Source organism: Hydra vulgaris, chromosome 11 (assembly GCF_038396675.1).
Source record: "Hydra vulgaris chromosome 11, alternate assembly HydraT2T_AEP".
Taxonomy (NCBI): Eukaryota; Metazoa; Cnidaria; class Hydrozoa; order Anthoathecata; family Hydridae; genus Hydra; species Hydra vulgaris.
Genome location: NC_088930.1, coordinates 23,232,446 through 23,257,500, shown reverse-complemented (window position 1 = coordinate 23,257,500; position 25,055 = coordinate 23,232,446). Strand labels below are relative to the sequence as shown.

Here is a 25,055-nt window from a genome sequence, read left to right as displayed (position 1 = left end):
CCAGAAAACGGTTACCTGTTTTTAAGCTTTGGGTTATGTCCTGAATTTTTAAGAGCTTCATATTGTGGAGTAGAATTCATGAAAGTAGTTTTGTTTAATGACATGGAAGATAATCTTTGTTTGATATTGCGAGGGATTGCTATATATATATATATATATATATATATATATATATATATATATATATATATATATATATATATATATATATATATAGGTCAAATCATTATATTTCCACCAATGGCCTGTGGCTCACCATCTCTGATTTTCCTGATTTTTACATATTGTTATGTGCATCATGTAGATAGGTTAAATTTGAAATTTCAGACTTCCAAGTACAACGGTTCGGAAATTATAGCCTTACAAACATGACACAGTGGCCCCTCTCGATTTACAAATTGTCAAAACAGACTACTTTAGAGCTGTATAACTTTTTTCTCACTTTCAACAAGTGTCTTATTTTTTCTAGAACTATTTTCTGGATAGTTCTCTCTTTAAAAAAGTGGTTTTAATTAACTTGTGTTAAATTAGAAAAAAATTATGACCTCCTCAACTCTGGAAAAAATCATAAAATTGCTAAAATATGCCAAAATGAAACTAACTATAGCATTATTCTGTTCATCCACAAGTCTTTACAGAGCTTTTCTGATTAACTACTACTGTCTTCAATACACTGACAAAATATAGGTAGCTTGTTGCAGTTTAGAACTTAAATATATCTAAAAGCAAAATGTCCACTCGCCTAAAAAGTCCAATTTTCAGCTATTTTGAGATGCTTGTAAATTTTTAACTATCTGAAAATGCAAACATAAACTTGTCAAATCCACACCAAAAATGCCAGCATTTTTAAATTACCCTATTTTTCAATCATCAATGGTTGTATGTGTTACTAGAAACCAGCGCCCCTCTAATCTGCCAACTGGCCTATGTAAAGGGTGCAACTAATTATAAGTCATTTCTTAATAAAAGGAAAGATATGGTTGGTTGTCCTCTCCTTGATCTGGTCTTTATAGTAGATAGGGGCACAAATAAAGGAGGCAGTAACTTTTTAGAGACCTTTATTATGGTTCAAATAAAGGTCTCTAAATTAATTTAGATATTTAGGTACTTAATACCTAAATATCTAAATTAATTTCAAAATGAAACCATTATTTCTTTAAATTCTATTTTATTATAAGTAATCAGTGGTGTTTATGTGGTGTGGACCCCTCCCCCCCTCCACTCACTAAGGTGAGGGTGAGGGGGTTTGGGGTGGCACCAATCAAATTCAACTAACTTTTAGTAATTTAATTAACTTTTGTTAATTCCTTTTTAAGACCATTACATTGTATATTTGCTGGAAAATCTCGCACACATTTTTGATAGTTACTATGAAAATTTGAATCTTATGGTAAAAGCATCAAAAGATGCAATAAAGATCTAATGGATCTAAAAGATCTAATAAAAGATGCAATAAAGATCTAATAACTGTATATTCATTAGAAAATGAATTATGTATGTTTCATGCTAGAAAATGAATGCTTATATCTTTGTAAGTTGGTTGCTCTTCTTCCCCCTTTGATTGGTGCCACCCCAAACCCCCTCCCCTCCTCCTCACCTTAGTGAGAGAGGGGGGGGGAGGGGTCCACACCACATAAACACCACTGATTACCTATAATAAAATAGAATTTAAAGAAATAATGGTTTCATTTTGAAATTAATTTAGATATTTAGGTATTAAGTACCTAAATATCTAAATTAATTTAGAGACCTTTATTTGAACCATAATAAAGGTCTCTAAAAAGTTACTGCCTCCTTTATTTGTGCCCCTATCTACTATAAAGACCAGATCAAGGAGAGGACAACCAACCATATCTTTCCTTTTATTAAGAAATGACTTATAATTAGTTGCACCCTTTACATAGGCCAGTTGGCAGATTAATGGGGCGCTGGTTTCTAGTAACACATACAACCGTTGATGATTGAAAAATAGGGTAATTTAAAAATGCTGGCATTTTTGGTGTGGAATATTGGTTGAAATATAATGATTTGACCCATATATATATATATATATATAAAATTTGGAAATATATATTTCCAAAGTTTCTCTGCGGCACAAAATGAGTAAATATTCTAATAAATAAGACAATTTTTTTAATTTTTGTTAAAATCATTTGTTTTATAAATAGATGTTTTGACTACATCATAGCCATCATCAGATAAACCAAAGTAGTGTAACTTTATATATATATATATATATATATATATATATATATATATATATATATATATATATATATATATATATATATATATATTTTATATAAAATATATAATATTATATATATATATATATATATATATATATATATATATATATATATATATATATATATATATATATATATATGTGTGTGTGTGTGTATATATAAAATTTGGAAATATATATATTTCCAAAGTTTCTCTTTGGCACAAAATGAGTAAATATTCTAATAAATAAGACAATTTTTTTAATTTTTGTTAAAATCATTTGTTTTATAAATAGATGTTTTGACTACATCATAGCCATCATCAGTTAAATCAAAATAGTGTAATTAAGTTGAATTAATAGAGATCTTAGAATAAAAAATACAATAAAAATGCAATTAAATAATGTAACAAATGTTTTAAAAAGATAAAACAACCGGTAATGTTAAAAGGAACTAGATTGAAATTGTCATTTTTACATGGTTCATTTGTTTATTAATAGTGGGTTTTTCCTATTCTATGTACATGCTTTCTTTGAGCTTTAATATAAATTTGTTGGAGGCCAAAAATTAAAAAATTAGCATGATTAAAACTATTAAAACAGCTTTCATTTGAATGAATATGTTTATAAATGTGTGAGTTTTTATCCCTTTTTTGGTACTCAATTATTCGTGTCTTTAAGTGGTGAGTAGTTTCGCCAATATAAATAGCGTGCACATTCAAATTTATAGACAACAAATGAATTAAATTCAGTAGGAAAGGTTTCGCAAAAAATTTTATTTTTTAAAATTTACAATATTTTTTAATGATTGCGTTTAGTCTTTGTTTAGTTAAATCATTTTTAAAACATTTGTTACATTATTTAATTGCATTTTTGGTGTATTTTTTATTATAAGGTCTCTTAATTCAACTTGATTTTACTATTTTGATTTAACCATTTTAATATATTTTTACTGATGATGGCTATAATAGTCGAAGCATGTATTTATAAAATAATTGATTTTAACAAAAATTAAAAAAATTGTCTTATTTATTAGAATATATATATATATATATATATATATATATATATATATATATATATATATATATATATATATATATATATATATATATATATATATATATATATATATATATATATATATATATATATATATATATATATATATATATATATATACAGATACATATATACATACAGGGTTAGTCAAAAGTTTTGTCTCCCCCACTGGTCTAACAATTTCAACTTTAATACAAAAACAAGTAATGATTTGCAAGAAATACATATTTATTAAACACAACAATACATAAACCAATAAAATAAAAATATAATTCATGCTTAGTACTTAGTATGTCCTCCATTTGCAGCTCGAACAGCCGCAACACGACTCGGCAGAGATTCCGCCAGAGCCTTCAGATAATCACCATCCATCGATTTCCAAGTTTTTTGAACATGGCGTACCAGTTCTTCCCTATTTTTTGGCCGTGGTTCAAGCAGCACACTGTCTTGAAGTTTTGCCCACAAGTGTTCGATACAGGTCATGTCAGGGCTGTTACCTGGCCACCAACCTTTTGGGATAAAGGCGGCAAAGTTTTTACGACAAAATTCCTGGGTCTTCTTCGCAGAATGTGCTGGAGCACCATCTTGCTGAAATAACACATGTTGAGGGCTAAACACAAGTTGGCGACAGTCAGCATCATTACCGGCTTGTTTTCCTACACAAGCTTCTTTATAAACTGGAAGAATATTATTTATGTAATAATCAGCATTGATCGTAACTTTTTCTGGGACAATTATTAATTTTGTCAAACCATACCCTGACATTCCACCGGCAACCATAATTTTAAGTCCATTTTTTGGCTTCTGCGCCGGGATAATTTTAGTTTTGTCGTCAGTGCGAATGCGGACATTTTGTTGGTTTGGAGTCGGGAAAAGTTCGATGGGCGACTCATCCGTCCAAAGAATGTGACTCCTCTTGATACGCCCCAAATGGTTATTGTCCAGATACCCGTTTTCGTCTAACCACTGGCACAGCTTTAAGCGATCGTCTTTATTTTTTGCAGTTAGTAGGGGTTTTATTGGCTGTTTATAAGCAATTTTACCCCACGGTTGTTCGCGAACAAATCTTCGTACAGTTGACTCTGATACGATTTTATTTTTTTCCCGATATCGATGCGACATGTTCAGCTTTCTTGCGCAAGCACCTGGAGATGAACCCCACTTATTTTTTATAGTTTCGGTGATGATTTTTTTTGACGCTGGTGACAAAGCCTTCGGACGACCAGAACGAAACTTGTCGTTAAACTTTGACGATGGTGATTTTGTCCAGTACCGCTGAACCGTTCGTGGATGACACCCTAACACTTTGGCAATTTGTGTCTTCGTCATGCCGGCTATCTGCAGTTCCGCCATTCTTTTTCTTAAAGCAGGAGCTGTATTTGTGACACCAGCTATTTTTCCCATCTAAAATAATAATACAAAACATAAGTTTTCCAGAATACTTCGCTTGTAATTGAAATTTAATTTTAGGGTGGGGGGAGACAAAACTTTTGACATGCATGATGAAAATTTCACCTTTAAAATTTTGAACACTAAACTAAACCCTAACAATCCGTGTTTTCATTTTATAATAATATAGACAAAATACTATCTATTAATCATGCTCATTATAAAATAACTACGTTTATTTAATAACAGCACCTTATTAAATATTCTTACCTTCCTGCTTTATAATAAAATCTTCGTATATTAAATTAAATAGTTTTTATGTCAAAAACATATTTTTAAAAATAACATCAGTAAACAACAGTATTAAGGTCAAGGTTAGATACTGAAAATAATTATCTATAAATTACAACGCTGACAAGAGATAAAATGTACTTCAAAAAAAGTGCCACTAAGGGGAGACAAAACTTTTGACTAACCCTGTATATATATATACATATATATATATATATATATATATATATATATATATATATATATATATATATATATATATATATATATATATATATATATATATATATATATATATACATACATATATATATATATATATATATATATATATATATATATATATATATATATATATATATATACACATACATACATTCATACATACATACACTTTAGTATTATAACACTACAATTATTTAGTTTTATATTTTGTAAACAAACAATAAATTTAAAATTTTAAACAATTTTTTTTTGCTTAATTATACTACCTTGTGTTTTACTGATTTACATTTTGTTAATTTATATTAATTAAAATATGAATTAATTAAATTAAAAAAATGGTTTCATATATGTTAAGTAAAATTGTTATTGTTATATATTTTTTATTTAATATTTAATGCAAGTTTCTTTGTATATGTTTCAATTTTTTTATATTGTATATGCTTTAATTTTTTTTAGATATTAAGTGCTATTTTTATATACACTTTTATATTAAGTTAAATTTGTAAACGGTTTTAAATTCATCAAAATATAAATAGATATAAAAACTTATGCATTCTTCTTGTTATCTGAATTTTACAAAAAAAGTATTATATGTATTTTGAATGTAATCCTGTTTTATTTAAACTTTTTATATTTTGCAAATAGATTAACATTATTTTTAAATTTGTGATTAATAAAATATGTCGAGTTTAAAATACTATAGTTTTTTTTGTAAATATGAGCAGGAATTAAATAAAGAGATTTATTTATCTATGAAAGCAATGTGTTGGTGGTTGTGTGATTGTTATTAATATTAATATGTTTAAAGTATATTGTTGATATATTAAATATAATAATATTAAATATAATAGTTCTATTGAAATCACTAGAACATTTTAGCTCTAAAATATTTTTAAAATAAAAATTTTTTTCAGTACTATGACTTTGCCATAAAATATTACAGTTTGTTTAGCTGTATGTAGTTACATTTTCTATTTGCCCAGTAAAGAAAATTTATTAACTAAACTGATAATGAAAGTGTAAAATATATGAATATGTAGTTAAAGATACTTGTTGTCTGAATAAGAATGTTACTTGTTGTCTGAGTAAGAATGTTACTTTTGAAATATTAATAACTTTTTTAGATCTTGTTTACTGCGCGTTGACAAATTGAAAGGTTTAATGCAAAAGAAGAAAGTTGTAAATAAAAAAGAAACAATCCAGGATAAATTACAGAGTGTAATTAAAAAAGAAGAAATATCTGATAAAACTTTTCCAGAAGACAACAACGATGAAAATGAGCTTCAAAATCTTTATAACTGGAGAGCAAAAACACTTTAAAAATAAAAGTGCACTAGTGTTGCTTCTTTTATCTAGATAATTAAGCATGAGTAATATGACAAGCCGAATAACATCATCAAATCAGCAAACATTTTATGTTATTGTTAAAAATATCAGGAAACCAGTAATCATGTTACAGTTAAAAGCATGTTATAATATGAACATTCATAAAAATGCATCGGCAATTCAACAAAGTTTTGAATATAAACATTGAAATAACAAAAACATGTGTATTTGTAATTGTTTTTGCAAAAATACGTTATAAATTATTTATATGCCTATCTACATGAAATATTATGCATCGATGAACATTTTAAACATTTTTTTTTTTATTGTAAAATTGTTTTTATTTTTATTTTTAAATTTTATTTTTTTTTGATAAATTTTTATTCAAGATAATTTATTATATTAGTTCATTTAAGTTATTATTCAGTATTTATTATATTAATTTATTTAAAATTGAGTTCAAAAACAATAAAAAAAGGTTTTTTACTTTTTACAAAAACAAAAAATTTCTGCAAATACAGAAAATATTTTAAATTTGTTATAGTTAATTTTAAAGTTATGAGACGAGGACCTGGTCTTGCCTCTGTTGATCGCAGTCGAATAACCAAGGTAATTTTAACTATTGTTTTTTATGATATACATTAAAATATTAAAACTGTTTATTTAATACTCTTTTCTTAATTCTTTTTTCTTTTTTTTTTCTTTTTGCTTATTTATTTTGCTGATTTTTTAAAAATAACAAATATGATGTAGTCTAACTTTATCAAATGCATCCTCTTTATTAAGTTTAATAATTAAAAACCCATACATAAAATTAATAAATACTACTATCAGATGGTAGTATTTCAAAATGGCATCTTGAATTAATTTGATTTCTGTTAGTTTAAATTTGTTACCTGATGATAAAAAAGCTTTAATGTTTAATTTTATTTCATTTATATCCATTTCATTCACATCCAGTATTTGCAACCCTCAGCATTAAGAAAAATGAGGGTTGGAATAAATTTCTGACCTGACAAACTGTTAGAGGTCGGGAAAAAAAAATTTTACTCAAAGGGGTTACTATAAAACATTTGTTTGAGGTCGGCAATTTTTTGCTGACCTTAAACACTTTTAGGTTGGCAGTTAGGTCAGTATTGCCGAATGCTGACCCTAATCCCAAGGATTGTATCTGTAATTGTGTTTGCACCATTCAGTATATATAATTGTGTGTGAATTTTTCATTCTGGATTACTTTACATTATTGAAGTTTAGATATCTTTAAACTGTTGTTTTTGACTTTTAGTTAATGGCTTGAATAAGAAAATCAATTATTTAGTTTTTAAATATTTTTGGTAATTCAAAAATGATTCAAAAACTTTATTTTTAATGTCAAATAGAAATGGAAAAAATAGACTTGTATAGAACAAATTTTTTGAACCTGTGGGACACCATCTATAATTTTCTTAATTGTTACATATTATCTCCATTATGTAATTTATTTGATTTTTCAATTTTCTGAAGTTCATGGCAGATAAAAAAAAAATGTTCACTTGTAATATGATATAATATGTCGATATAATAAACTTGTGCAGACACTTTTTCCAATACTCAAATCAATTCTGATAAGCATGGGTATAACCTTGAGCTGTTCCAACAATGATGACTTTATCTCCTCAATCATTGCACATCTTCATCCTTTCATAGATCTTTTCAGTTTTATTGGTCTTTTTTTGGTCTTGCTTCTCATGGACACTTGCATTAGGGCGAATTTGTTTTTATCTTGATTTCATAACCGTATACCCTTGTTCAGTTTTGATCTAACAGTGTTTCTGCTTAATTGTTTTCATCTGTTGTTGATGTGCTGGTGCATCCATTAGCAAGGTTTGTCATTGATTTCTTCTCAGTCATCTTAGAAGATCTTGTACCACCTATAAACATTTTTTAATTCAAAGCAGACTCACCATATCAACATTTTAAGTGTTTTGGAGCACTTAATTTTTTTTTCTGTGCAAAGTTTGCTTCAGCCAGCACAAGTATTGCCAAGTGCACCCAAAGACATTTAACATTTATATCTGTCAATAGCAAACTAAATATGTTATGTTGCTGAAACTGTAAATAAATGTTTAATGATAGAGTAATGTAGCATTGTAAATAAGAGAGAAACAATGCAGGCTAAATTACAGAACATAATTTAAAAAAAGAAATAATAACTTATAACTTCCAGAAGAAATAAGCGATGAAAATGAACTCCAAAATCTTTATAACTGGAGAGCAAAAACGCTTTAAAGGACATGAGTGTTGCTATTTTTATCTAAATAATCAACTATGACATGTGTACCAAAACAAAAAAATAACTAATTGAATATATGTTGCCCACACAATTTAAAAAGTGACCTTACTTTTTGTACACACCTATTTATATAAGCATGTCAAGAAATTTTAAATAAAAATATCATCTTATTGATATTTAAATTAAAGTATACATCTTTTATTTATCAAAGTTTTAGTCATTTGTTTGCCAGATAACTTGAAATTATTAAAAGTAATTTTTATAATTTATTATTCAGTTCAGTGTGAGCAGTATTTTTAATGGGTTTTATTTTATAGGAAAAGTATGCTGCAAAAGGAACTGAACTTGCAGATGTAGAAATTTCATATGTAAGTTATTTTCTTGTATCGCAGTACCGTTTTGCTGTTGTTGTGCTTGATTGTACACAATCAAAAAATATTTTAAACTATAATAACTTTTTTGAGTTTTGTTTAATGCAATTTTTTTTTCAAGGAAGAATAAAAATCATAGAAATTGTAGGAGAAGGAAATTTATTAGTTTTTAAATTGATAATATTTCAAACAAAAGCAACAATAAAGTTGGTCAAAAGTAATATTTAGGCTTGTCAATTAAAAGAAAAATTTTATTTTCAAATTATTTTATTTCAAAGTATTCAAAATTTTATTTTAGATGATAAAACAACTTGATGCCTTTAAACACTACTTAGAAGATTTTGCTGCTAAGCATCAAAGTGACATTAAAAAAAATCCAGAATTTCGTCAACATTTCCAAACACTTTGCGCAAAGATAGGTGTTGATCCCCTTGCATGTATGTTCATTATGTTTTGTTATATATTTTATTGGTCTGTTTTCTTCAATATTTTATCAGCTATCCAATATTTTAATAGCAATTTGAACAGCAAATAACAAGTCTAAAATAACATTAAAAAAAAATTACAGTTATGTATCTTTAACTTGTAGAAACAGTTTTTTATAAATGAAACAATTAATATTTATAACTTATACATAATTTATAAATTTTGAAATTAAGACAAGTTTTAAAAATTAGTGCTAAAGAAAAAGTGAAAAAGCATTAATTTAAGCTTTTTATTTCTACTTAAGCCAGTAGAGGATTCTGGTCAGAAATTCTTGGAGTGGGTGACTTTTATTATGAGGTATTTTTTTTTTTTTGTTAAAAAAATTTTATTTTACTTTTTTTGTTTGTTAAATACTATTAACCTTTATAGAATAGCAACCATGTTAGTCATTGTAAAATAGAAAAGCTAAATATAATTAAGATTGTAATTCAATTAAGTTTTAAGTTTAGTTGTCAACAGTGTTTTATTGAACAAATAAAGTAACTTACAAAAATTCCCCATGGTTTCAGCAACTCACCCTTGAAACACCAAGAGTGACACCATTAATGAAATGATTAATTTAGTTCCTATCAATTAATAAAATTTTTTACAAAGTTGACTTTTTTTCATTGTCTAATTTGTAAGTTGATTATGGAGCTTTATAAAGACAAATCCAATAACTTTTAGAAAAAAGATTTCACCAAATTTATTTTTGATTCATAATTTTTGTCTTTTTGTTATGAAGATGTTACCAGGGTTGATATGACTCTAAAAAGACTATAGATTAATTCCACGTCAACACAACCAATTTTTTTAAAAGATGCAACCCTATATCTTTGGATTTTCTTTATAATTTTACCATAGTACATTATAAAATAAGATAAATCCCACAGTTTCATGGTCTAACTCCCAACGGTTCGTGAGTAATGGTTGTTTTAATTTTGGCTACTATTATTGTTTTGGTTATTTTCCACCATTTTTAAATTTACATTTCCTTATAAAACCAAGTCTTTAAACGTGTGAATTCTAAAAATAAGTCACTCAATTAATCTCTAGGTGAGGAATTTGAATATATAAATAAAAAACTCATTTTATAATTAAAAAGTACCTAAATATCAACTATAAATGTTAAAATAATGGACACCTGCCCCAGTAAAATTTTAGGTGTGCGGTAAATTTTTTAAGCTTAAAATTTCAAATCAGATCATTGTATGTTTGAAGAACATTGAGTGAAAAAATCATTTCTGCCAAATACATAGTTTAAAAATTAAATGAAAACTATTACAAAAAAAGCAAGTATAGCATATTTCGCTTATCATAGTATTCAAAATAAATAAAAATGATGCATACTTGAATTGATATACAATTTTTTATAATATATCCATTATAAGAATTAATGATTTACAAATACATACTTATTAATTTTGTTAAAATCTTTTTTTGAAAGTTCGTATTTGTCTGATATTATTGTTGGTACACTTATTAATGTTATTACATTAGTGATTAGTATCCAACAATAATCATCCCTTCGCTAGAAAAACTGATCAGATGGACCATGCGGATGCATAAACTTTATTTTTATATCATTATATTCTTAATCTTTTTCTTTAACTACTGCAATCCACCAAAACGAGTCATATTTACATGCGTAATATTCATACTTCTGCATTAGTTCAAAATTTATTAAACTTAAATTTTGGTAACTCGATTTTTTTGTTATATTAATAGATTTTGGATTTTTATTGTTGCTAGTTTTCTTAAATAACATAGATGTTTTCGAAACTGATATGCAATGGTGAAATCCTCGAGTTTTTTGGTATTGTTTTTCCCTTCTCAAATCTTTTATTTTGTGTAGCTCTAACATTAACCATAGTTTCTTTATCAATTTTAAAGAACTTTGTGAGCATTTTTTGAGTGCAAAATTCAAACATTGCATCGATTGTTAGTATTTAATTTTCCTTTGGACGTTGCAAACTTTCTCTTGCTGTTGTTCGTTTTACTGTACCACCTATTGCATCATAAGAAGATTTGCCATGACTGGTTGCAAAAAATATCCATTCAGCATCCAATAAAAAATCTTCTGAGTGATGGCATAGATTTAGAAAATTTTTATAATTTTTATTCTGTTCTCCACATTCATCAGAAAGGTAATACAATTTGAAAATTAAAGGAAGAATTTCTTTGATATAATTACATAAAATAGTCTGAATTTGATAGATAAAACAGGTATCGTGTATCCTATTGTAAGACATAAAACAAAGTGGTTTGTTTAAAATAATGCCATTTAATTTATAGTATAAAACAACTGGGTGAAGGGTGCATCCAGATTTATACCAATGATAACTTTGGATCTCATCTTGCACAACAAATTCATAATTTTCTGAAAAGTCACAAATCATGTTACACTCTTTTTCATTCAATTTGAGTTTTAAATCTTTAAGAAACTTTGTTTGGCATTTAGTAATATATGAGTGAGCCAGTAGTTCATCAATACACTTCACTACTCTATAAGTTTCAATAGTTTCAGTTTGTGTGGGGAGTTGGGTCCTGTCAGTACCTTGCCAATGGTTTAAACTTAATTCGTCATCAAAATCAAAAAAGTTCTTCAAGCTCTTTAAGAAGAAATAGCTGTTAGGCATCTGTTCCTGGGCAACTCAAACATCTATGAACCATACACTCAATTTTGGAAATGCCACAAACCACCTAAAAAACTAGTTTATTTATTATAATTTACTATTAAATTTTCTATTATAATCATTAAATAATTATAATAATAATTAAAATCATTATAATAATAATTAAAAGTAATAGTAATATCAAATTTAATTTCCGTATAAAAGATTCAGGATTTAAAGTGAGAATTTTTAATTTATTTTTGTAGTCAGAAGCATTTATCTGTTCTTTCATCAGTATGTGTCAATTTGGATAAATTGACAAATCTGATCTGGATAGATCAGATGCTTTATTTTGCTCTGTTTTTGAATAAGGCGCAGTAGTATTATCTAAAAAAAGTGAGTTACTTATTTCATAATGGGCTGCTAAATCTTCACCAATCTTTTTTATTGATTTTTTATATTTTTTCATTGCAGAGGCAACAAGTTGATGTAAAGAAACACAATGTAAATTAATATGAGATTCTCCAAAAATTTCCAGGGATAAATTAATACGAGTAATTGGTTCATCTTCTTTTGTTAATACTTCATCTACTTCATTTTCACTAGGGTGTTCTACTGATAAAATTGCCTTTGACTTACAGCTAGTACATAAAATCCACCCAGGTAAAACCCTAATGACTCAAAGTGTCTAGCCAACATTAAAGATATTGTAAATTTACCTTAAAAAAAAAGGATATTTAAGATACGTGTTGTATACTTTTACAGATAGTATTCATATATTTGAAATCAAATTACCTTTTTTTTTTTTTTTTATGCACTTTATAAACATCACAACAATTGCCATTTTTCTTTTCAAATCTTTTTCCAAAGTAGTGAAAATGGTGATTACAAATGCTGAATAGTTCTTCACAAGCACGCAACTCAGATCTCCATAAAATGTTTTGACGAGTATCAGCGTCTAGGTCATGTAGTAAAAAAATCTCTATATTTCTAGAATATGAGGTTTTATGGCATTCTGACTTTAAAACTTTACCAATATCACATGAAATCATTTTAATAATGAATTAAAAAATGTTATACTTACAAATTTAAAAATGCACAAGTATTAATTACATTATTTATGTAGAATTAATTGCAACATTTAAATTAGTTGATTATGTCTGAATTCAGCAATTAAACTTTGATAATTGGAAAAGACAAGGAAACAAAAAGGAAATAAAAAAATACATTAAAAAAACTTTCATAACTTAAGAACCACTTAAATTTAGATAGGAGTTATCATTTTTCCTAAAGTACTATGGCGAAAATTGAAAAAAAATCAGAGAATTTAGGGTTGCATGGCCTGGTTGTTTTGACATGGAATTTTTCTTACGAAAAGAAATAAAAACTACACGTTTTATTCAGGGGCGGATCCAGGATTTATTGGTGTTTTAGTTAAATAACTTCCAGGTAAGTTCTATACTCCAAACCTTTGAATGTTCATACTTATGTCATTTAAGGATGTTTTGCAAAATATTGCACTGCAAAGAGCCTGAGAACAAAAATACCCTAAAAATTAGATATCAGCTGCCCAAGCGTGGGGGAAATCAATTTTTTAAAATGTGAATTCTAATATCCTAAACTAGCTAGAAATTTCTTTAAGGTAATACAATTTAATTGAAAAATAATGATTTGTTTAGAAATTATACCTAATTAAAATTTACAACCCCCTTGTTTTGAGGGGGTTGTAAACTTAACATAGTTATAACTTTTGAATGCCAAATGATTTTTTGAATCAATTCCTTCACGTTTGGGCGGATGATTTCTACTTTTTAGAGTATTTTTGTTCCCAGGCTCTTTGCAGCGCAATTTTTTGCAAAGCATCCTTAAATGGTTTCCTCAAAGGTTTGGAGTTACCTGGAAGTTATTTAACTCAAACACCAAAAAATGGTGGATCTGCCCCTGCAATTATATAAACATTTTTAGTACAAAAGTAAAATATTTACAAGACTATGTATTTGGCAGAAATGATTTTTTTCACACAATGTTCTTTAAACATACAATGATCTAATTTAAAATTTTAAGCTTAAAAAATTTACCGCACACCTAAAAATTTTACTGGGGCAGGTTTCCATTATTTTAACATTTATAATTGATAAATTAATTGAAAATTTAAAAATTAATAATTAAAAAAAAAGTAATTTATTTATAAAAAGTTAATAAAAGATCTGTTATTTTTTATTACCTTTTTTAATTCTGTAACATAAAAAAGATAATTTTTTTTTTTAATATTTCTTTTTAAATAACTCCATTTGCAATCCCTTGTCTTTGCACAATTATAAAATTAAAGTTTATACCTTTTTGTATATACTTTTTTTTTAAGAGAGTAGTTTTTTTTATAATCACATTGTAGTATATGGGGTTTAAAAGCTGCACTTGCAAAGACTAACATAATAAAAATACTCTCTGCTAAGCTAGCAACCCTTTTATAGGAGACTAATTATAACTTAAAATAAAAAAATTTTAATATTTTTTTGTGTACGAAAGTTTTAATGTTACACTTTTTTTTATGCAAAAATGTTGAAAAAACACAAAGTATTTACTGCTACCCTCCAAAAACTTTAAATAACCATCATTTTAATTAAACCTCACTACAACTTAACTCTCCATTGACTTAAAGTAATCTTCTGTAAACTCAAAGTTAAGATTATTCAAAGTTTAAAAAAAAAATTTATTTTCAGAATTTATTCTAAGAAATACACATAACTTTTGTATTAAAAATTTTTTTTAAATTATTTATCTACTTTGATTTGTTGTATTCATAACATGTGTAATAGTGTCACTTCCTATTTTAGGCTTTTTATTACAAACAAAAAAATCAAATATATAAATGTTTTGATTACTTTAAATAATATAGTAAGTTATAAATGTATAATATAATGTGTTTAAATAAATTAATAAATGAAAAAATGTTAAATCTATGTTTTAAACTATGAAAGCTAATTTTCAGAGAATAGAATGATTAAAAAAAAAAGCTGTGATTTTAATTAAAAAAAAACATTTTTAGATTTGTTTAACATTTTATATAAAAAATGTGAAACATTAAAAAGGTAGAATAACAAGATAATTTATTTAATAATAATTAAAAATTAATTTATTATTTTTATTTTTATAGCTTAGTGTGCAAATAACAGAGGTTTGTCTGGCTACAAAAAATAAAAATGGAGGTTTAATTGCCATTAATGATCTTTTAAGATTAGTTTTGAAAGGTCGTGGAAAATCACGACAAGATATTTCAGAGTGAGTTAACATTTCATTTTTTGAATAAATAAAAAGAAAATTATTTATAAACTACTTTTCTTTTTTTTTTGTGTAAAACTACTATTTTTCAGATTATATCTGAATTTTAGGGATGATTTAATTCGTGCAATTAAAAAGCTAGGTGTTTTAGGCAGCGGCTTTAAGGTGCTGCCATTACCTGGACGCACCTTAGTTCAATCTGTTCCTACTGAATTAAGTGTTGACCACACCACTGTTCTACAAACTGCACAGGTACTTATTTAGATTGATTAGTATGTTAAATTATTTTTGACAATAATTTTTAATCTAATATTAAAAATCCAGTATTTTATCATCTTTTTTGTGTAGTTTGTGTTCTGTTTTTTTTTGGTCATACATTTTTAATGTTTTTATAACTTTTAAAAATAGGTCTTACTAAACAACCATTAGTAAAAAGTTACTAGAAATTATTTTTAGTTGTGAGAAGTTTGACCAGAATCTGATAAAACAAAAATGTTTTATTTTTAATTGAAATTTATGTCATACCTAATATATATATATATATATATATATATATATATATATATATATATATATATATATATATATATATATATATATATGAAGGGCTTATTGTGAAACAATGACAAGCCACACTTTTTTCAAAAATGAGTTATTATCATTTTTATAATCATAAATAGTATACGCAATTTTTTTTTTTTGTCCAATATATAATATCCATTAGTATTTTTGTGATGTCTATCATAAATGTTTTTGAATTGGTTCAAAAAATTTCCGTTGGCAGTTACTTCTGACAGAGAATTCCATAATGGTGCAACTCTATTTGTGGTTCCATAATGGTGCAACTCTATAAGTGGTTATGCCTAAATCCACTATTAATAATTTCCCTGTTTTAAACCCGTGACTTCACATACTTAGACTTTTAAACAATGGTGGATTAATGAGCTCAACTTTATCTATTCCTTTAAATATTTTGAACATCCCCCTTGTAGTCTTCTATTATTTAACATGTCCCCTTGTAGTCTTCTATTATTTCTTTTTTATTATTATTATTATTTTTTTGGTGCAGTATTAAAGTCATCACCAGTAACATAATTCTAATATCTAATTAATAAAATATAAATTTTTTTTTTTATTTATCATACTTTTATTTAGAAAAAATTATTCATATATTTAGAAAAACGGATTCACTACAGTATCAAGCATAATAAATGAATTGAAGTGGGACAAAAACAGAGTACAAAATATATTGGTATGTATAATAGTATTGTAATAATATTGGAATTATGAATAAAAGTTGCGTATTAAACTTCATTTCTTTCAAAATTGTAAGAGAAAAACTTATAAAATAAATATAATCAAATTTCTATTACCAAATAATATTTGTGCACTCTACATGATATATGATTTTATTAAACATGATTTTATTAAAACTTTTTTGCAGGATTATTTAATACAGGAAGGTATGGCTTGGATTGATACTCAAGATACAAAAGAAGTTTTATATTGGGTTCCTGGATATTTTCCTGATATTACATAAATCTTTAAATTGTTATACAACTCGAAGGTTTTTTAGTCTTTTTATTCACCTTTTTAAATGTAAATTTTATTAAAAATAAGAATCCATTTTTTCTGTGTTTTGTTTTAAAATGCTTAGAGGTTTTTATATTTTAGTTATAAAATTGATTAATTTTTAACGATAATGCTAGCAAGACAAACACTGAAGGCCATAATTTTTAACGATAATGCCTGCAAGATAAACACTGAAGGCCATAATTTTTAACAATAATGCTAGAAAGATAAACACTGAAGGCCATAATTTTTAACGATAATGCTAGCAAGATAAACACTGCAGGCCGTAATTTTTAACGGTAATGCTAGCAAGATAAACACTAAACTCTTTTTGACTAAAGATATAGGTGTAATTAAATTTTTTTTAGTTAAATTTAATTTATTAAAATTTATTTATTTTATTGAAATGAAACTGCTTTAGCACATAAAAATAAGTATCTAGTCAGAAATGCAAGTATAACCTTTTTTTGTTGTTGTTAAAGCAAAATGTATACAGTACCTACTCATATTATTAGACTCAAACTCAATTTTTAGCTTTTTGTCTTTTTTGTGTGTCTAAAATGCAATACAAGCAATCGCAACTTAATTTTTTTGTTATATAATCTATATATTATTACATACAAAGCATATTAAGAAACTTAATCCTTGGTGGTGAGTCCTTTTGACTCTATAAGAGCTTTGACACGCCTGGGCATACCATTTATGCACTTTGAGGTCAATGTTTTAACTTCTGGATCTCGAACCCATACATCAATCAGTTGTTCTGTAAGCTTCTGTTAACTCGTTATTATTTCCGCACTGATTTTGCGTTTTACTAACTCCCACAGACTTTCAATAGGATTCATATCTGGAGAATTGCCAGGCCAATCAAGAAGCTCGGTACTCTTATTAGCAAGAAATGTCTTTATGGATTTTGCAGTATGGCATGGAGCACTATCTAGCATAAAAACTATTTTTTCACCATTAGGAAACCACTCTCGTATCTGTGGAATCAGGGTGGTCTGTAGGACAGTCTTGTACTGATCCTGCTTCATTGTCCCTTGTACAATGTAAAGTTGACCGGTACCCCTGCTTGATATGCATGACCAAACCATTATGGATGCTGGGTGCTTTACCCTGTTTACGATACATTCTGGCTTGTGTTGTTCTCGTGGTCTGCGGTGGACAAATGTGGCTTTGTCTTCTAAAGTTTGAAAGGTAGATTCATCGCTGAATTCAACCTGAATATAGCAATAATTATTTGTGTTTAATAATATTTTAAGTATTAGTAAAATCAATTGGGTTAAGATATTAATGCAAAAGCATCTTTTGAAAACTTGTAATAATAAAATATTATTTGTTTAAGTTTCAGGAGAGAATAAATGGAAAATCTACCTTATTCCAGTCATCCTGAGAAAAAGAAGAGTGTTTTTTAGCCCAAGCAAGACGTTTTTTAATCATCGCAGTGGTAAGTTTAGGTTTCTTCAGTGGCTTTCTGCACTTGAATCCTAACTTGTAACTTCGCCTTCTTAAAGATCCAAGTGAAATGTTGGTTCCTTGTTCTTTCAAAACGCTTTTCAGTTTTATTGCTGCCATCTTACGATTTTGCTCAATAGCTTTTTTGATCTTTCTATCATCTCTAGCACTTGCTATTCTTATTCGGCCACAGCAGCCTGTTTGCTGCGCTTCTAATTTGACCCCCATTTTGAGTTTAGAATATATTCTTCTAACTGTAGCCTGTGAGACTTTGACAATTTTGGCAATATTTCTTTGACTGTGATTTGTTTATTGCAGAAGAACAGCTGCTTTAGCTAATTTACGTGGGGAAAAATCACTAGCTTTACCCATTATTAATTCTAAAACCACAACAACATTTAGTAAGTTATTATATGACAGAGATACTTTAAAAAAACACTTAAAAACAACTGAAATTTCATTATTTGAGTTTTCAAGACAGTCTACAATAATTTAGACATATAATTTGAACATATAAAGACATAATTTGAGTTATGAAAAATGAAAATAACTGAATGTTTTTAATTTTATGTTATTAAAATTTACCATACCTTTTATAAAGTTGAAAATATCGTTTAAAAGTATATATATTTCATGAGTGCTTCTAATCTAAAACAAAAAATGAATGACAGGATTAAATTATATTACATATAAATAATAAAAAGTAAACAGCAATAACCCCTACCTAACAAAGAAAATCCAAAAAAGTAACAAAATCTTGAATTTTTTTTTTTGAGTTTAATAATTTGATATGTAGGTACTGTATATGTATAAGTACGCATTATCTCTGATAATTTTTTACTTAAAATGTCTAAAATCATCAATCTAACAGTGAGTTAACTCCTAGTGTTAATTTTGTGTTATCTCCTAGCGTTAGCTGTGTATTATCTCCCTTTTATTGTTTATTAAATAATTTTAGTAATTTTAGTCAAACTTTAGGCCCATTTATATGTAAAAATTGGTGTATTGTATTGCATATTTTTTACTTTCAGGCTAAAGTAAAAAAAAAAAAAAGTTGTCTTTTTTGAAAAGTGTTTAAACAATTTATTATTTTGTTTAATATTTTTATATTAAAATCTTGTATTTTTATTCTAAATCTTTTTGTGTGTTCTCTAGTGATTTTCTTGTCTTTTCAGTGTTTTTTTTCCGTTTTTCAATGTTTTTTTTTTTTTTTTTTTGTTATTAAAGAACTGAATTTTTAATTGCAATTTGATAAATTTATCTGAATTGAAAACCTTCCTCGTGTTAATTTATTCAAAATCATTTTTTATTTTTTCATAGTAGTTTCAAACTTTTGGCCTGTAGTGTAACGAATAAAGTTGAAAACAAGACAGAAAGACATTCTACTACTTATACGTTAGTTTATTTGAAACGATTACAAGATGTAAGCAAAAAATTTAACTGCTTGACATCAACTTTTAGAGCTATTTTATTTATGAAATTAACAACGATAAATAATTATAAAAAATAATACTAAATAAAATATTTTCATAAATATTTTTAAATTAAAAAAATTTATAACTAATAATTTTTAATTTAAAAAAATTATGATTATTAAATATTTGTAACAGTTAACAATTTTTTTAATTAAAAAAATTTATAACAGAATATAAACTTTTTTTAATAATAAAAAATTACGAAGGAATTATCTTATTATTTTTTTTTAATAATAAGTTGATTTAACACTTTAAAAAAAAAATTTACTGACTTTAAATAATTATTCTGATGGAAAAAATTGAAACTTTAAAGTTTTTTTAGTTGTTTTTTAACTTAATTTTTAGAAGTTAAAAAACAAATACAAGGAAAAAATATTGTGGTACATTTATGCTGTAAATGCAAAAAAAAAAGTTATTGTGTATGGTGGTGCATTTACCTAGAAAATACAAGAAAAGATTATTGCATACTATTCGTTTAAACAGAGTCACCACCCATAGAACTACATTAAATTTAACACTTTAAAAACTTGGACATTTTTTTTCTTTCTCTAAAAGAATTTGTTGTTTTAACGTAACATTAAATGCTTATGAATTCTAAATGGGTCAACCGCACTATTCAAATCTTATTTTATGAAAAGGATTTTCATTTTATATTAAAGTTATTTAGTTTAAATAAGCTATCAAAAAAAACGTTTTACATTGGTTTAACTATGAGGCATCAGACAAATTCAGATACTCCTCAACCTCCAGACCCTCCTGTAGAAGGGTTGTGTTGTGGTAATGGCTGTCAAAATTGTGTATGGTACGCTTATGCAGAAGAGTTAATATCCTACTACAAAGATAATGGGAAAGAGTTAGCAATAAAGGAGTTGCAGAAGATAAAAGATCCGAACGTTAGAGAGTATTTATTAATGGAGTTGAAAATGAAGTACAAAATATAAAGATTGCTTATTTTGTATTTTACTAGTGACTTTCAAAATGTCGTTATTAGTAGTTTTTATCTTGTTAGTCTATATATATATATATATATATTATATATATATATATATATATATATATATATATATATATATATATATATATATATATATATATATATATATATATATATATATATATATATACATACATATATACATATATACATATATACATATATACATATATACATATATACATATATACATATATACATATATACATATATACATATATATATATATATATATATATATATATATATATATATATATATATATATATATATATATATATAAATCTTTTTAACTTGTGTTAATAAATGAAGTTAATTAAATAGAAATATTATAAAATATTTAAATTTAATGTGCTTTAAAAAGACTATGATTATAAAAAAGCGATTTTAAAATGTTTTATGTATTTGTTAATTCTTAAAAAAAATTTTCTGTATAAATATTGTGCCTAATTATATACACGACCTTTTATTTTTATATTATTTTTTATTTGTTTTAATTATCAAATAAATAGGGTGAGCGATTTATAAGATAATTGCGGCATCTTTCTGTGAAATTTGATTTAATTTATTTATATAAATTATATTAATTTATATACTTCTTTGATTATGTACCCCCTATTTAGATCTTGAAAGATTTTTTATCGCCTGCCTAAACCAAAACTCTTTGTCGATATACGTACACTCCATTGCCCTATCCTAATTTTGTTGTAAATCGTTGTGCGAATAAGCGGGAGCGAATTTTTTTTTAAAGATGAAGGGAATTTTAAGGTGTATTTAGATATTAAAAACAAAGTTGTTTTTGAAAAGTTTTTTAAGATTTACTTTATTTAATTGAACAAAAAACAAAAAACTTTTCATTTGAGAAGAATGAAAAACGCAAATCGGTAAGTAGTTAAAAAAAACAAATTATTAAAATAAGCATTTTGTGTAGATTGTAGAATAAAAATTCAAAAGGCAATGGTTAAGATGGTGTTGGTTGTGGTGGCACTAGCATAAATTAGCATAAAACAAGTAAAATTTAATAAACCATGGAAGGGGGTCTTATTAAGCTCAGGTTGGGTGAAAAATTCTCCGAAAATTAACAAACATCAACTTCCGTGTATCAAATTAAGAGTATCACTTTTTTTTCCTTTGATTTTTTTTATAATTCCTGGTTTACAAGTAACAAATTCAAGTAAATCTGACCATGTTTTTTCTTTTTCCGTTAAGGAAAAGACACACAACTCTAACTAAACTATTCAGGACATCGAAAAAAAATCAAGCTTTATTGACATTTTTATAGCACCTTCAATTGTGATGAAGGTGTTATGAAAATTTCAAGTGTTTATTTTTAATTTGTTCTTTTGGATTTCTTGCCTTAAAATATGTAAGTGCACATAATTTCAGTTTTACATTGCACTCAGAACAACAACAACAACAAAAAAGATCAAAACCATATTTTAAAATGGCGGATTTTTGTTGGTTCAAGGCAAAGTTAAAATAGTAAAATAATCTTTGAAACCGTTTGAAATTAGATGAAGAAACTTTTGGGATGTTCATAACTTGTTAATATCTTCGAGTGGTGTAAAAATCAGCAAAATCTGAGACTGAGGTTGCCCTGGATGTTTTCGCATTGAATTGTCCTATATTGCTTGAAATTTTATTGAAATCTGGCAATTTATTTGGTTTTAAAGAAGAAAAAGCACATTTAATTTCTTTTCAAATGAATGTCATAGTAAATTATTGGAGAAATCTAAATAGATTTTAAATGAATTATTTAGTGGTAAGATTTTATTACCTAGATTTAGCTCAATATTAGTAAAGTGACTGTTAAACTCTTTCAAGATTTGATTCTGACAGTCTATATCAGCGTTATTAAAAGTTATATATAGCAATGATAATTTTATGTAATTCCACCCCATTACATTATTAATTAAATTCCATATTCTTTTTGATATCAGATTCACATTTACTCATTTTAAAAGAAATTTTTTTTTTCTATTTCTGATTAAACTATGGTCAAAGTATTTATAGTTTTTGTAACTAACATTTTATAAGCGTTTTGGTTAGTATTAACCAATAACCATTTTAGTTTTTATTATTTCAAAAATTTACTGAAAAAGTATGTAAAAAAAAAAAAAGTAAAAATTTACTAAAAAAGTCACATCACATGGTTCATTAATATTGTGACACGTATAAACATTACTTCATTTTTCTTCCTCAAATTCGCGCAAGAATTTGTTTGTATCCACAACGAATAGATTAAGTCTTGAGAAGAATAATATTATTTGGATGAGTAATTGATAGTACTTAAAGATTATTTATTTTAATGTAAATTAGAAAGTGGTCTCTCTTAATAAATAATCTCGAAAAGACATTTTAAATAATTGTTAAAAAAAATTTAGGGGAAAGGCGCCTATGATGTCATACCGGCCACATTTTCATAAATACTGCTTATGGTGAAAAACTGATTAGACCAACATTTCTAACGATACGTATTTTTACCAAAACTTAGTAAAAATACGTCCCTTATGCACAAATATTGCTTTTATAATCAACAAAAATCGATTTTAGGATGTGCTGCTGTATTTTTAATCCCTTTAAATATTCAAAATTGTAATTTTATTATTAACTGTGCAGAAATGAATTTTATATCCAAGTTTTGTGCATTTAGTGGAATACTGATTTTAATTTTATCTTTTTAACAAGGCAGCTTGGATGACAAGGATAGCTTGTTTAAATGAAAATGATGGCTTCTTCCTATGATGGCATACTAACGATTTAGGTTTGTTGCAATATTGACAAGTTAAGAAAACCTTTTTTTTACCTTCATAATAACAACATATTTGTTAGTAAAAAGGAATTTTTATTTCACTGAAAAATTTTTGGTTCAAAAAACACATAAAAAGCAATATCTCTTATGCGCATGCGCGAAATTTTACAATGCTGCTGTGTAGCACGAAAGGGTTAACTAGGATGATTACGCGTAATTTCCGGCATTTCTAAGGGAAGACTCTAAGGTCAAATGAAATTGTCAAGTTACCCTTGATGCTAACCAGTCCCATCCTTCCCTATGCCATCATAGGAGCAGTATTTGCCTATGATGGCATACTTGTGCTTTTTTTTTTAAAATTAAAAAAAACTAATTAAAAAATAAAAATGATGAAAACTCCTAGGATTATTATTGTTTATTCTTATTACATGTAACAAAGAATGTATCCATATCAAAACTTTTATACTTGGTCTTCAGGATACAGATTAATGAAGCTCTCTTAAAACGTGAACGTTCCCTTAAAACTTCCTAAACTTTTCATTAATAACTCTTATGTCAAAAGAGAGCGTTCTTTGTTGTTTCTAGGTGTAGTTTCAGATGAAAATGTAACGTGGAAAGAGCCCATACGTATAATCCATAATAAAATCTCAAAAAATATAGGCCTCTTATATAAAGCCAAACAGTTGTTAAACCAAACTTGTTTGAAATTTATTTACTTTTCTTTTATTCATTGCTATCTAAATTATGCTAACGTTGCTTGGTGCAGCACTAATGTATCTAAAAATAAAAAGGTTTTAGTTAAACAAAAACACGCTATAAGAATTATTGGAAATATGTATCGCTTCTCACACACTAAATTTCTTTTTAATAAATTCAAAATACTCAACGTATTTCAACTTAACTTATATCATATTCTTATATTTATGTTCAAAGTAGATATTAAAATGGCACCCATTTTATTTAACTCGTTTTTTGAAAAAATAAATCATTTACACCTAACAAGATAACAAATAACAATTATATTCAACTAAAAGCATATTATTCTGCTACTAAGCTCTCGATTGCAATCAGAGAACCTAAATTATGGAACACATTATTGGAGAATGAGTTAAAAAAAATTCCTTCTCTTGATCAATTTAAAAATAAAATAAAAAATAAACTTTTGATAATTGACAACGAACTTGACTTCTTCTGAAACTTTTAAATAGGAGTAATCACTCGTTTTATTTACTTGTTATACTTACTTTATTTTTGATCATATTTGTTTTTGATTTTTATCTGAATC

The 25,055-nt window shown here is 26.2% G+C and overlaps 2 protein-coding genes across 3 annotated transcripts in view; both read left to right on the top strand.

Moving 5' to 3' along the window:
* Nucleotides 1-6,783, top strand: part of LOC136087530 (zinc finger protein 830-like) — a 54,357-nt gene extending 47,574 nt beyond the window's left edge. For both annotated transcript variants that reach the window (XM_065810490.1, XM_065810491.1), the window contains exon 10: nucleotides 6,319-6,783. In XM_065810490.1, coding sequence (XP_065666562.1) covers nucleotides 6,319-6,514 — 196 coding nt within the window. In that variant the 3' untranslated portion in view covers nucleotides 6,515-6,783. The remainder of the gene's footprint in view (nucleotides 1-6,318) is intronic.
* A 190-nt stretch (nucleotides 6,784-6,973) lies between these two features.
* On the top strand, nucleotides 6,974-17,076 carry LOC100208101 (vacuolar-sorting protein SNF8). The gene is made up of 8 exons (XM_065810492.1): nucleotides 6,974-7,129; nucleotides 9,110-9,160; nucleotides 9,462-9,600; nucleotides 9,894-9,946; nucleotides 15,398-15,522; nucleotides 15,633-15,774; nucleotides 16,700-16,774; nucleotides 16,967-17,076. Exons 1-8 carry the CDS (start codon nucleotides 7,079-7,081, stop codon nucleotides 17,060-17,062), a joined length of 732 nt encoding a protein of 243 aa, XP_065666564.1. The 5' UTR covers nucleotides 6,974-7,078; the 3' UTR covers nucleotides 17,063-17,076.
* Nucleotides 17,077-25,055: the final 7,979 nt, after the last annotated feature.

Bases quoted from the DNA above. Each gene is read 5' to 3' on its own strand.
- LOC100208101 (XM_065810492.1), top strand. From the start codon at position 7,079: ATGAGACGAGGACCTGGTCTTGCCTCTGTTGATCGCAGTCGAATAACC. The intron at 7,130-9,109 runs GTAATTTTAACT...TTTATTTTATAG, and splicing joins ATCGCAGTCGAATAACCAAG to GAAAAGTATGCTGCAAAAGG. The intron at 15,775-16,699 runs GTACTTATTTAG...TCATATATTTAG, and splicing joins CTGTTCTACAAACTGCACAG to AAAAACGGATTCACTACAGT.